At 38.3% G+C, this 14,582-nt stretch overlaps 1 protein-coding gene across 7 annotated transcripts in view; it reads left to right on the plus strand.

The window, feature by feature from the left end:
• The window catches only part of fam135a (family with sequence similarity 135 member A), a 43,824-nt gene that overhangs the window by 12,865 nt on the left and 16,377 nt on the right, over positions 1–14,582 (plus strand). For all 7 annotated transcript variants that reach the window (XM_015362945.2, XM_015362944.2, XM_015362942.2 and 4 more), the window contains exons 3-7: positions 1,323–1,450; positions 10,377–10,456; positions 12,820–12,959; positions 13,467–13,537; positions 13,830–14,003. In XM_015362945.2, the coding sequence (XP_015218431.2) occupies positions 1,374–1,450; positions 10,377–10,456; positions 12,820–12,959; positions 13,467–13,537; positions 13,830–14,003 (542 nt within the window). In that variant the 5' untranslated portion in view covers positions 1,323–1,373. The remainder of the gene's footprint in view (positions 1–1,322; positions 1,451–10,376; positions 10,457–12,819; positions 12,960–13,466; positions 13,538–13,829; positions 14,004–14,582) is intronic.

Consider the following 14,582-nt stretch of genomic DNA (forward strand, 5'->3'; position numbering starts at 1 on the left):
TAAACTCCTAATTTTTGCAGTTGTGATTTTCCCAACGTTAAAAATGATTTGTATGTTACCGTTTTTTGTGCAATTAAATTAATCAGTGAATCTATTTATTGTCCGAGCTCTTAATGTAATGTACTTGAATGCTTGAAGAAACATTATTTCGTTTCTCTTTTTCTGTCAGCTGTATTTGTTTTTGCATGTCACAATGGATATAAACTATACCAGGGTTGGAAAGCTCCTTAAGAGTATCTAATTACCAGAATTCCACTGTCAACCAAAACAACAAAATGTTTTTGTTACCATGACCAGTTCATTACGCAGTCAAACATAGTCAGAAACTGTAGGCTGTCTATTGTTTAATTTGGCTGTACTGTAATCACATATGGGCTGTTCTGATAGAGGTTTTCGATGAAGAGTATTTTCTAGGATTATTTTGAATGTTAACACGGTAGTTTCTTTTCTATCTAGATTTTGTCATTCCCTAAAAAACTAAATGTGGGAATTACTGTAGGATGGTACTGCTTCCATGTACAGTCTGAAGAAATTTTCCAAAAGCTAAGTTTCAGCACTAGTACACCTGCCTTAATTAATCTTTCCTCAAGTTCAGATTCAAGGAACAAGTATGTTGGAATTATGAATCACTCTTATTCTCTCAGTATACAGACAGGTGAAGACAGCAATACATACAAATGGTAGGAGAGTAGTAAAAAGACAGTGCCTTCCAGTAAACAGTATAGTACAACATACAATAAATATTTTATAATATGGGATAGTAAAGAATAGTTGCTATATGTCATGCAAAATTGCAATATTCTAACTGCAATTTTTAGCAATTAGTAATTTTGCAGTTAGCTAAGTAGTTGATCATAACACATACCGCTTGGGGATAAAAGTTGTTTCTGTACCCAGTGGTCTGTGTTTTGAAACTGTGGTATCTCCTGCCACACTGTCGAGGTGAGAACAGTTTGTGCCTGGGGTGGTTATAATCCTGTTATGGCACAGGCTTTTGTTTCAGCAAAGGTTGATCTAGATCTCATTCACTAATGGTAAGTGAGATCCTGTGAATCCTTTGAAGATGCCACTGCCTGCTGTGTGGTCTTATATAGAAATTTATTAAAAAATATAGTTTTGTACTAAGGTATTCACAAGGACTAGTAAAATATTTGTCCTGGGTTTTTCTTTCCAGGGCAATTGTGTGCAAATGCTGTCCGTGATTAAATATGTTTTGGTGAATTATTTGAATTTGGTATTAGATTAGATGTACAGAACATCTTGATAAGACAATAGCAGTTGGCTGTGATGGCTGTAATTGATGGTGACATTTCCTCACACAGGTACAAAGGCGATGATGTAAACGCTGCTTGCCTCTGCTTCTAGTCTGAAAGATGAGTGAGGTGCAGGCGACTGTGGAATTCTCTGTGGAGCTCCACAAGTTCTACAATGTGGATCTCTTCCAGAGAGGGTAAGTCAACCCCCCTGTAAGTCTTACTGAAACAGCTGGCTTCAACAAAGTCCTCCTCTTCACCCAAGAGGGCAGAAAATGTCCAAAGAGGATGCTGAACTAGTTGCAAGGAGGCATCATTGCATTAGTACATTTTTAAGAACTAAATTTAAGGTGCTTGACAGTGGATCCATGAGGGAAAAGAAAAGGGCACACCCACCACAATGATGGTTCAAAATGCAGGACAGCTTTTTTGATGGTTCTCATTCTATAGAGGTCCATAGTTTTTATATGCATTACAAAAGTGTTTCCATCCAGAAGGCCAGGAGTGACAGTTTCCCAGTCAAATTTTCCCAATCCTCTTGGGTAAAACACAGAAAATATGAAATGCTCAGTATATCAACTAATAACAGAATTACACATCATTGTAGAGGCAAGAGATTTCATCTCATCATGGTCTTCCTCAGGCAACAATTATATCTAGCATGGCTTAGAATAGTTTTAATGTTAAATTGTGTAATGCCAAAAATAAGTTACACAAGTAAATCTTATAATGGGTGTTAATGGAAACATTTAAAAATGGTACTCAAATAACCATCTGAGACCCCTGCAAAAATGAATTACATGGTAAAATAGCTTTTGCATTTACTTCTTATTAAGTTTTACCTTTTACCTTTATTGCTTTGTTAAGTGTTATTCTTCCATTTTCATTGCTCTTAATTGTTGTGTACACTGTATGTAGCACATGGAAGATCCCTGAAACAGCCTGGCTTGGTGTTTTGGCAAACAGGGACTCCTCATACTGATGTAACACAGAGTCTAAGATGGACTCCCTGCCCTGTCTACAGTATAAAACGCTAACACAGATGAGCAAGGTGTGGAGGCTGCAGTTACTCTGAAGAGCTCTGCTGATGTACAATAAGAACAACCACACCTTTATGCAAAGCCCAATGTAGAAACGGAAACTTTCAATGCAATTACATTTAACATTTACTATGAGATTAACATTTACTAACCATTTCTGCAGTTGTTTGTAGGCTCACCGGTGGCCCCTGCTGGCCATCCTTTTGTTACTGCACTCCCTTTCCCCAGCGGTTAAGACTTGTACAGGGAAAGTTGTGGCTCAGCACTCCTCTTCCTGTCTCACTGGGTGCCCTGAGAGAACTGAAGCGCCTCATCTACTTTCTTTCAGCTGACGTGTTAAGCTAAAGTTCTGTGACCCTCGTTTCTGTGAGTCCGTTTTGATAGCCGATAGCTATTTGAAAATAGCCTGCTAATTGAATTTGGGTATTTGCATTCGGTCTTTGATTTGTTACATATTTGCTTTTTTGAAAGAAGAAAATTCACTTCTGATACAGAGGGATGAATTACATGGTAAAATGAGTTGGTTTATCATTCTCATGAGATCTCAAGTATCTAAAAGGAAGTTGTATTTGCCTATTTAAGTGTGGGGAATAATTCCTGTAAGAATGGAGTTCCCCTGCACCTCTCTATCGCTGTGGATTAGTGTTATGGATTACGTGATGGATTAGTGTGTGGCAGAGTGGGTGTGCTGGGTTTCAGGGGCAGTAGACACCTGATATCAGTAAAACTAATTTAGATGGCACCTTACAGGAGATTGCTCTGGGAACCTTAATGTAACTTATTTCATCTTGGCCAGCATGGAAGAAGCCTGACACATGCTTATAATTGTGTTAAAATTAAATTAATCAAATCAACATGCAGAAACTATGTAATGTATTAAGTGTTTGTTGTACATTTTTTTCTGTAATGCATCCAACCATTTTCTAACCGTTCCTCCCAGGTCAGGGGCACAAGGCAGTGTCCTGACCCAGTCTATCACAGAGCTCACAGACACACTCACAGACAGACAGTCACACACTCAGAGCAGGGCCAGTTTTCCCAGAAGCCAGTTAACCTGCCAGTGTGTCTTCGGACTGTGAGAGGAAACCAGAGCACCCAGGGAAAACCCACACAAACACGGGGAGAACTACAGACAGATAGTACATTAAGACTGAAATTGAACCCAGGACCCCAGTTAGTAATGCTAACAACTGTGCCTCTGTATTCAATATTTCTTCAAATAGGTAGCACACCAAACTCAATTCATGGAGTAAGCTACTTCATGTCATGCAGTAACTGCATGTGTTTTGTGAGAGGCTTCCGAAAATTATTTTCCAGAGTTATCATGTGGTTTGGTTCTCTAAATGTACATGTTCCTTAAAGTAGTTTCACAACTGTGCTATTATGAAGAGGTAGTGAAACATGCTGTGATGTGAGTGAAATAATCCTCTTTTCACTGCTGTTAGCAAGTATCAGTTGGCTTGCTGCCTGTTGATTAGTGATGTTGTACTCATAGATCTCAGACAAGGTTTAGTGAATGAAATGTCATGGTTTTGTCAATAATATAGTCCCATTGCTAATAAGAGACATGCTTTCGTTTTTTATTTCCTTGTTCATAATGTGTAGATTGCACAGGAAATTCAAATCTGTTGTTGAATCAGTCTTCTGTGAAAACCAAGAAAAGGTTTTTCAGATGCTGTAGTGCTGTCTACTATTGCAGTATATGTACAGTACTGTAAAGAGGGATGGTGCTGTACAATGTTTAACTGTCTAATTCTGAATTAGGATTTCTTCATTTCTTAGGCATGCAATTGCAACTCCAAATATTCCTGTCTGCACCAGTTTATTTGAAAGTATTGTGCCCCCTGGAAAGAAATTCAGAGTCTGCTTTGTGTGATCAGTATGCTGAAAGTGTGCCAGTACACGGTGTTGAATACAAACTTTGTTTAAGCTGCTCTGCTTTGTACAATTCAGGAAAAGACTTATATAATTTACTGTTGATTGTTTTTAATAGGAGATGACAGAGAACTGATGCAAACACAATAATATCTATAATTTATTGGATATATACAGTATAGTGCTTTTAGTCCCAAAGGATTTCAAAGAGCCGTACATACAGGATGGCCAACATCATTCCCCAGTGAAGTGCAGCCAGCAGCTCCACCCCAGGCCCAAGCAGATATTTAAGTAGTTAACGTTAGGTCTGCTGGTTTCTGTGCTTAGACATGCAGGAATGGGTGGTTTTACTATTGTGTTGTTCTGTAGCTTGTGTTTTAAATTACAGTGTGTGAAAAGACAGAAGCAGTGTGCACACTACAGACAGTATTAAAGAACAATGATTTATCATCTTAATTGGTTCTTTCCATCAGAGGGAATAAACAGTTATAATCTTTACCCAGTGATTAATACAGATGCTGTTGGCTTGTGGTTTGGATGCTAAACTGAATACTTGATTCACCAATAACATTTGGGAACTGTGTCCAAATCAAGGACTACAATGTGCCTCTTGTGTCTGGAGGTGGCTGACAGTCATCAGGCTGCACGACTCCCAGGCTGTGACCGCAGGTTACAGCAGCAGTGCAGGATTGCTCACAACCTCCAGTGTTCCTTCATCTCCCTGTTCTGCACATAAAACAAGCTGAGGCATGTGTGATGCCATCATTTCTACTTAACATTCTTCCTTTTGAGGTTTTAGGTTATTTTGTAGGATTTTTAAACCTTTGCAATTTGAAGTATAAAACCATGAATGAAAGCAGGCTGAAATCTCCAGTGCTTGTATGAATGAGGAGACTTGCCAGAGCCTCAGTGTGCAGGAGCTCATTCCATCTCCGTGTTGGTTGTAGAAGTGTCAGAAGGTTTCCTGGTCATTTCGTTAAAGTTGGAATACTGAAGCTTTTAGACTATACTTTAAAAGGATTATAATCTGGTTCTCTTAACCCAAAAGAAAGTTGAAGCTAACTGAGAAATAGTGTGCATTGTGAGGAGAGACAGAATTACCAATCTGCACAAGAAGCACAGTTGTGAGATCTGCAAACTACAGCATGTTTTATCTTGGTTTTGAGCACAAAACTGCTGTTCAATATGTGTGCCTTTGAGCACAAGCAAAGCCAAGACTGTGTGCACAGTAATGTGGACTGTCTTGTTCAGGAACAACCATATTGTCCTTGTAAAACTATGTGCTCAGCACTTCCTCCATTGTTTCCTTGAAAATATAGGGGTGGTGTGTTTGCAATTTGTGCCCCAATGATGCCTGAGATTCTGTAACATGCTAGTTTTACATAAGTGCATGGATAAATGGGGGATAGATTGAGCCACTACAATGTTTACTGAGGAAAACTAAAATGCTGATTGCTTTTGTACTGATTGAAAGACAAAACCAGCTGCCAGGCTTTGTATACTTGCAGTTTGAATACACTCCAGATAGGGAATTAGTTGTAGTACGTTTACTGGGTAAGAAAAAAGTAAAGTAAACTCTGGAAAAATGTAAAAACGCAGTCATGAGGAGAACCTGCATGATTTTAATGCATGCACACAGTGCAAATAGAGTGTTGGCACATTTTCAAACCAACTTTCATTAACTGCTACCTCAGTAGTGTCTGCAGTGTGCTTTGGCCAGCATTCACAATGGGTACTGTTGCTGAAAAGATGTGTAAATGATTTAATCTTGTAAATTTAAGAAACCGTGCAATGCTCCTTTCAATCACCCAGAGTTGCATCATCCCCACAAATTGAGCACTTCTTCTTCGAGCTTCCTTATTCACAACCAAAGAGATGGAGATTTTGTGTCAGAATTTCCGTAGAGTATGCACACATTTTAGTCCTGCTGGTATTAAAAGAATCAGAGGCCAAATGCACTGTATAGCAACTTGCTGCATTGACTGGTACTTATGTACAAAATAAAACTGCCAGATATGGCACTGTCTGAATTAGAGTATTTGGTTCTTTCCCACTTTTTTCTCACCTTCTCGTTTCTCATTTCTCGTGCACTGATCCTCAGTTTCCATTGTGGTGCTGGGGTGGAGACTCATTTCCTGAGCTGTCGGATGCCTCCTGCTGTGGGGCTGGAGGCAGGGCACATGGGATCATGCCAAGGGCTGCTTGCTGACTGACACACGGCTGTCCTGGGAGGAGGGGTCTGAGCTTCTAAAACGTTTCACTTCTCAGAAATAACACACTTTACCTGCTGTGAACAAGAAGCGCCTGTGGATGCATTTGTTTAAAAACATTGAAATCAATATGCACCGTAAAAATATTTTTGCTTTGTTTTCTCCTGGCACTAACTAGGTTTTTTTAGCCTGGCTGAGACTAGTTGAGTCAGTACACATTGAGAACAGATCTTGTACAGCAGGTTAGCTCAGTGCACTGCTCTTTGTAGGGTGTTTGACTGGTATAATTGCTTTACTGAGCCAAAACCCATGATGCTGTAAGAACAATAAATCCTTAATGCCTCACACCTGAAGAGGGCTTCACAGCTTGTTCATTTGTTTGTTCTTTCTTGCATAGCCGCTGTAGGTTCCTCCTTAAAGTCTTTCATCCTGTGTTGTGTATCTTTTTCACTGGCATGCTGGCTGTATCTGCAGTCACAAACTGCTTTTATGTTACTTTTATAGGGAAGCAAAAGGAAGTATTGCTAGATAAGAGATGGGTGAGACTGCTGTTCATTAGCATTGTAATGCTACTTTGTCATTGCTGTGCTGCAAATGCTGTGAAAAGACAGGTTATCCTCTTAGTGTTGCTGAATCCCTGCTTGTTTGCTTTTCATGACCCCTAGTAAAGCTTGAAGAAATTTAACAACTTGCCTCCAGCTACTATCTTCCTGCTGTTACTCTAATGATTGTATTCACTTTTAAAATTCCACATGGATTTGAATCTGGGTTAAAGTATTCAGGTGAATAATGTTTGCAGTGTTCGTTGAAACTTGTCGGTCTTAAATTAACACCTTTCTGGTGCAGAATTCTACCTCATCTACACTTTAATGAATGATGCTGGATTTTCAACATTACATTTAAAACATAGACTATTGCAATGGTTGTGTTTAATATTAGCTTCAGCAGGAAGTGCCTGACTATTTAAAATTATTCTGATATGCCATTGTCTCCAGGGACAAGTTGTGCTAATGTGATCCTGCCCTTGAGTCCAGCAGATAAACAAGGTTCTACTGTGTCTGTGTAAATACATTGACTTAAAACTGCGAAGGAACAAGTAAAGGTTTATTCCATGCTGAAATGAGAAAAATAGAAGCACAATGTTTCAGCTGTGGAGCCTTCTTTTCTTTTCAGCATGAAATACATCTTTACTTGTTCCTTTGCAGCCTACGCATGCTATAAAAATATCCTAAATAAAATTTAATTTATTGTACTTTGTGTCATCAATCAAAGAATATTCAACACATCAAGATAGTTGTGGAAAAGAGTGATTACGGCGCCCTGGTGAAAAGTGCTGCACCCAGCGTATTTGTATCTGTGAGTTCAGTTTAGACTGTGTGAAACTGCTTTTAATAGAATTACTGCAACAGTAAATATGATTATTCTTGTGTACTTCTCTAAACTTCTTATTAATCCCTAGATGTAGCCTTTACTTTCTGTTCATTCAGAGCTGTTGGAGGTTTAGGCTGTGTAGAGGTGAAGATTTATTAGATCAGTGGTTCTCAAACTTTTTGGACCAAGTACCACCCCTAATCCAAACAAAGCATCCAAGTACCACCTACCTAAGTCATCATCTCATAGGAACCCCAGAAATTCTCAATGACCAACATGAGTGTGCGTGCACACACCTACATATAATAAATATTATAATAATAAACTTTGATATAGTGCCTTTAAATGTGGCTTCTCAAAGCGTTTTACAGAAAAAAACAGTAACAACAACAAATAAAAATAATAAAAGAGCACCATTTCAGTGAGAGGGGTGAGCCTGTTTAGTCGAGCAAAGCAGATGTAAATTCATTTTTCGAGCCTTGATACAATTCACAACAGAGTCTAACAGATTTTAAATCGTCAGGCATTTTCTTGCCTCTCGCAGTGAATGTTACAATGCGTCCATTAATTTCTGGTGCAACCTCTTTAATTCGTGCAACTACACCGCTATGTCGGCTTGTCATCGCTCTAGCACCATCTGTACAAACTCTGACACATTTTATCCAGTCGATGCCATTCTCTTCGATAAATTAATTCAGAAGCTGAAATATGTGCTTTCCTGTAGTTCCTGTTGGTAGCGGCTTACATAACAGAAAGTCCTCATGGGACGTACCCTCAAACTCGTATCTAACGTAAACGAGTGGATTGGCCAAATTGACTACAGACTCAGCTAATTGCAGTGAAAAAAATCTGCTCATCTTAACGCGCTCTATCAGCGTACTTTTGATATCATTTCAATAATTCTATGAATGACTGTGTCTTTCAGGGGGCAGCAGGTCGAGCTGTTTAGCAGCTTTTTCTCCACACATAATACAGTAGGTGTCAGCTCTTTTGCCAACGGTAAATAAGGTTCTTCAAAAATAGTGTGGAGGTTACCTGCTTTAGCAATCAGCAAGCTTGCATTTTTCCCTGTTTCCGTTTTTATTACCCTATTTATTTTAAGTTTTTATTTCATGCGCATGGGAGCGAAACGCAGAGACGCTCTGTGTATTTTTCTCAAATTAACTTAGAACAGTTCTTAAATATTTTTCTGTTATCTATCACGCTTTCCTGTGCTCACAAGATTACAAGCGTTAGTAGCACGTATTTCTATGCATTCCTGTGTTTACAACATTGGCATTGTTCCAAAATCACACACATTCTCCTACCTCCCTATTTGCTGGAGATAGTTTAAAAAAAAAATACAATTGGTCACTTCATCCGTAGCACGCATTCCTAAAGAGTGGTATAGAATTACAGAGTATCTCTTGTGTCCACTGAAGTATTAGCGCGCAGTACGTAGGCTGCGTATTCGACACGTAATAAAATAGAAAATATGAAAACCATCTCGATATTTCAGCGCACACAACACAGTTCTATGGATCATATGGCGTACCAGCTGGCGGCGCTCCGCGTACCACTGCTGCTACGCGCACCACAGTTTCAGAACCACTGTATTAGATCATACAGTGGAGACTAGAGGGAACTGCTGAAGTTATGCTAGTGATGCTGGCAGGCATCTTCCTTTCCAGCAAGTCTGCAAACGGTTATCAAATACATTTTAGATATTGCACAAGACCACACAATATGTGTCGACATTTCTATGTTGTAAAATAATCCTGCAGAGAACTAAATTATTGTTCTTCACAGACTGAAAAGATGTTCACATTGTTGCTGGGGAAATTGTTGTTAGAAGATGTTTAAAGACAGTGTTGGTTTTAATTGGCAACGTGCAACACTTCAGCTTTTACAGCCAGCTGCAGAACTTCACCACAGTGGACTAAATCCATCTACATTCCAGCCCAGGACAGAGGCCGGAAACTGAAGAGATCAGTGTTCTTCCCGATTCTGACATCCACACACTTGTTACAGTTTACGCCAGTTTTAATTGCTCTAACTGAGCAATAGGTTGTCTGGCCCATGAATGAACTGTTGCATTGTCCGGTGTGTGAGGTTGGAGGGAGCAGGGGGCAGAGCTGCACGTATTGTATATTCATTTGGGACTTGGATTACTTTGGAAACAAGGCAGGATGTATTTTAGTTGGCCTACATCTCTTGTTAGAATTAATGTTGTGTGCTATTTGTGTGTCTGTGTATGATCTTCGTGAATGCCTGCTGTGTTACAGCAGGCTGTTGGTGGAGAGTTATAATAGAGCCTTGTGGATTGAAACTACAGACTCAACCCTTTCAAGCACTCTGACTTAAGGTGCATTGATACTTGTTGTAAAAGATTACATTATTATTTTATTGACAACTCCAAAATTACTAATTGTTTCTCTATTATGATCAAATCAGCTCAATTCAAGAAATTGTTTTACATGCTATGAGAAAGCAAAACCAAAAGGCTACATTTCTTCAGGAATGGAAAACGTTTATCTCTGTATCGGATTATTGAAGAGTCAGTGCAAATATTTAAGTTGCTGCTTTAAGCTTTTTTTTCAGGCAGCTTTGTTAAAACAACTCTCCAGCTAAATGATGTGTCTCTGCAGGTTTTACCAGATCCGCGTCAACCTGAAGGTGCCGCCCCGGGTCCCTCACAAGCTGGAGATGAGCCTTCTGCGCACTGCAGGTCAGCAGCCCCACCTTCACTCCTGCCTTCTACAGTCTGGCATTTGAATAGTGCTTTTCCCAGGGGATCCCAAAGGGCTTTGTGCTTTAGTGACTCACTTCATCCACCACCACTGAAGAGCAGCATCACCAGCTCCACTACCTAACAGATCAGGGAGAAGAGTGAGACTTGCCTTCACCAGCTGAATTTCAGTGGGTAGGCCATTAACACATGTCTCTTCAGGAACTTCTTGTGCAGTAGACTCTAGTCAAGATATCATTTGAAGCAGAAGTATTCTGATTTACACCTGTAGTAAAACAGTGACTCGTACACATTATTTTTCTAAGAGTACTTGATTTCTCTTTTTTAAGCACAGTAAAAAGATCGAGAAACCTTCAATAACACTCCCATCAAACTTTCTTGCACTGACAGTGGGTCATATTGGTCTTTGAATGGACTAATAACAACCAACATGTCCTCTGTACTTGGATACACTGAGTGATAAATCACGATATTTTTAGTGGTGGCTAATTCTCCACATTCTCACATGGGGTCTAAGTAGTGGAATGTCAGGGATATAAAGTTGTTGGTTGGGTGTTTGGTAGCAGCCTGAGGAGACTGTTTTGGTATCTTTTTAAGGTCGTGCACAAACTCAAGTAAAATCTTCTGCAGTGTACAGCATTGTTCTTTGTGGGTTTTTATGTGCACTGATCCCTGGAGCCACCTTGATGAAGGTTGGGGTGTTTCACACACAGCTTTTGGCTTTTATTTTAATTTAATTTTTCCCCTATCATAATTTTGTTTTAGTTATGATCAAAGAAGAATCTTTATGAATTACTTCAATGGTCTGTTAAACAGTATTTATTAAATGTGCATGTTTTTTCTCATTATGATTAAATATTTAATCCTTTTCTAACATGTGAGCATTTGTATCATATGATGAAAAAGGTCCTTTCTGCTGAATACAATCCATAGGACTGCAGAAGAAAGCATTTTGCTTATTAAAAATTATGTGCAGGATTTCCTGACCTTTTAAAGAGAAAAGGCTTCAGTTTGTGTTACTTGTTAAATCACAAAACAGGAATTTGAATCACAGAGCTTGTCATTAATATCAAATTCTTCTAAAAGCATTTACATGTGGAGTATCTAAAAGGAAAAAGTGGTATGAATAAAAATAAATTTCACATTGGAATGCACTGATTTAACCAAAACACTTTTTTATTAAGACCAGTTGAATCTTCTAAGTGACTACAATATACTGTGAATAATTGTTACTTGGAAAACGATTGCTATTGAAGGAATAGAATTGTCCAGTTCTCATATTCTCATATCAGTTTGTGCATAATGAGATTGTTTTTGTTTTTCACTGTTTCTAACAGTTTTGACAAGTGTGCTCTGTTTTACTGATTTTCAAGTGTAACACAAGGTAACCAGCTGTAACACTGCTGTTACAAAAGGCCTAAAAGAGGGAGTGGAGGAGACATGCTTGAATGTGAAACTGCTCTGTGGTGTCACATGTCTTTGAGCATGTGGGAGTCTGGTTTAATAGCGGAAACTTCAATGTGAAACATTGTATCTTATTAAATTATGATATTTGGTACTCCTTGCATGTTTGTGTTCTCTTAGTGTTATAAATCCTGTCTTTCAACAGGAATTTAGGCCTTTGTGACTTAGTAATTGGTCATATAATTACTTTGAACGTGTGTCTTATTTGGTGTAATGTGTTTTTGTGGTAATTTTAAACAGAAAACAGGGAAAAGATAGATAAAACAAAGCATAATGAGCATCTGCATTTACATCTCTTAAGTGATGAATAGTTTGTAAATGCTCATATAGTTTTTCACAAGAAATGTATTTAACAATGCACAATGTTAAACCCAGTAGCGTGAATTATATCATACATTCTTCGGTTTCTCTTATATTGTTTTAGAACATCAAGCTTTTAGTCCAGAATAACAGCTTTCCTTTTTTTGCACTTGCATACCACATGTTTTCTTATAGTTTTACAAGTTTAGTATTTTTTATTCAAAGTTTTGTCTTCAAAGCTTACAGGAATCTCATTATTCAAATCCTTACTAGCTGCTTGCCCTTCAGAAATATACATATGATTAACAGAACGCAAATATTAGCTTGTTGTCTGGATTCAGTTCCTGGGAGATTCACTGCTTTTATGCTCTTTAAGATATTTCACTTTGGTTACTCCAGTAGAATAACCGGCCATCTGAATATATACAATTGTAAATTTCTTAAGATTAAAGCATCGGACAAATGGATTAATAATGCTAACAATTTTAAAAGTAAAAAAGTTGCAGGAATGTCCTGCAACGGTGTTGTTTTTAGGGAGCAAAGCAGAAATACAGTGATGTCTGTCATCTCTCCTTTAGGATCGGATCTTGCATTCCCAGCCTCTGTCCATGATGGGGTTGTCTGCAGTAAAACATTTCAGATTCTCTACAAGAATGAGGAAATTGTTGTGAATGATGTCTTGATATTCAAAGTCAAGTTGCTGCTTGATGAAAAGAAGGTAAGGCCAACTCCATGTATAAGTGGCAGTGGACATTTATGTGTTGTTGTAAGTGAAAATTTCTAATTGTATATTTATTTTATAGGATTTCTTTTTGAGCAATAGATTTCCTATGTCACATAAGAAGAGTGATGACATGCTTAAAAGTTTTGGTTTGTAAAGCAGTACTCTAGAAATCAATCAGACCTCAGTTTCTAGTGATATGAAATACAGATCTTTATCATTTTTGTTGTACTGTAACACACTGGAACCCCACAGTGTGGTATCTGTTCTTCATGGGGAGCAATAAAACATATCTGACGATCTCAGTCAATCTTTGATTGCTGAATGACAATAGTGTTATATGTGACCCTGTTGATTTTCATGTTTTTCATAACATCAGTTTTTCCCTACCAAAAAGAGATCTGTTTGTAACTTTTTTTCACAAACAGGCTTTTCATTTTTATAGGGAATTTAAATAAGAATTGCAATTTTTTTGTTCTTCACACAACTTGTGTTATTTTTTAGATTGAAGAATCATTAAATGAAATGGATTTTCAGCTGACTTTAGATCTGCATTTCACAGATGGTGATTATTCGTGAGTATTGATTTTTCTGTATGCAAGAATGAGGCATTTGATATTAAATTATTAATGCTGTTCCAACATTTACAAACAAATTATTCATAATTAATCTATTGGAAGTACTGGTCTTTTGCTGTGCTAAATGACAATTTTGTATTAAATTGTTTAATATGTTGAGGTGATCCTCATCTCTAATCTTTTTTTAGTTTTCTATAAGCATGAGTGTCTCAAATGCTGTTGGGTCAGACATAACTATTAATGAGTTTATGTGAACTTTCATAGCATTGTTTCAAATTCTGTCTTTCAGGCCAGAAGACTTGACATCTTTACAGATGATCAGCAGCCGCACATTGAAATTGCACTTTAGTCTACACAGAGGAGTCCACCAGCATGTCAATGTTATGTTTGACTACTTTCATCTCTCTGTCATATCAGTGGCTGTTCATGGCTCCCTAGTTGCACTACATCAGCCGCTGATAAGGTGTGTGAGGGGGCGAGCCACATGCACAGAGTATTATAACAATATTTTATTTAGATGAGCAGAGTTCCAGGGTGCTTCAGGCAGTACAATAGTCTTTGAAGACCACTGATTGCTGAAACCTGGACATCATTGTTTGAATCCTGGTCTGTGTTGCTATCCAGTTGCGCCCGGGATTCCCTAAGCAGTGGCACACATTTATCTGAGTGAGCTCCAGCAGCCCAGCGTTGTCTTTCAGCTGCACTGTGGGGTTTGCAGTGTGAATGAGTGGCTGTTGGTCTGATGAGCATGTTTCAGAGGATGTGTGGGTCTTTATCTTTCCTGATTTGGCGTGAGGGTTTTCAGGGTTTTCAGGGATTAAGACACTGACATGAAAGGACAAATTATGGATTATGAAAAGAGCATTTACTGGCAAATGATATTATAGCCTTTTTACTTTTTAGAGTTTAAAGACTTAAACTAGTCCAATTGCAAGAAAATCTGAAAATGAATGATCTGTGGTAGGTCAGTTAAGCAAAAGCTGTTTTTTGTTCCCATTAGTGCTATATCAACCAGAGAATGAAAATTTGCAAATGGAAATTC

This window comes from Lepisosteus oculatus, chromosome 17, assembly GCF_040954835.1.
Source record: "Lepisosteus oculatus isolate fLepOcu1 chromosome 17, fLepOcu1.hap2, whole genome shotgun sequence".
NCBI lineage: Eukaryota > Metazoa > Chordata > Actinopteri > Semionotiformes > Lepisosteidae > Lepisosteus > Lepisosteus oculatus.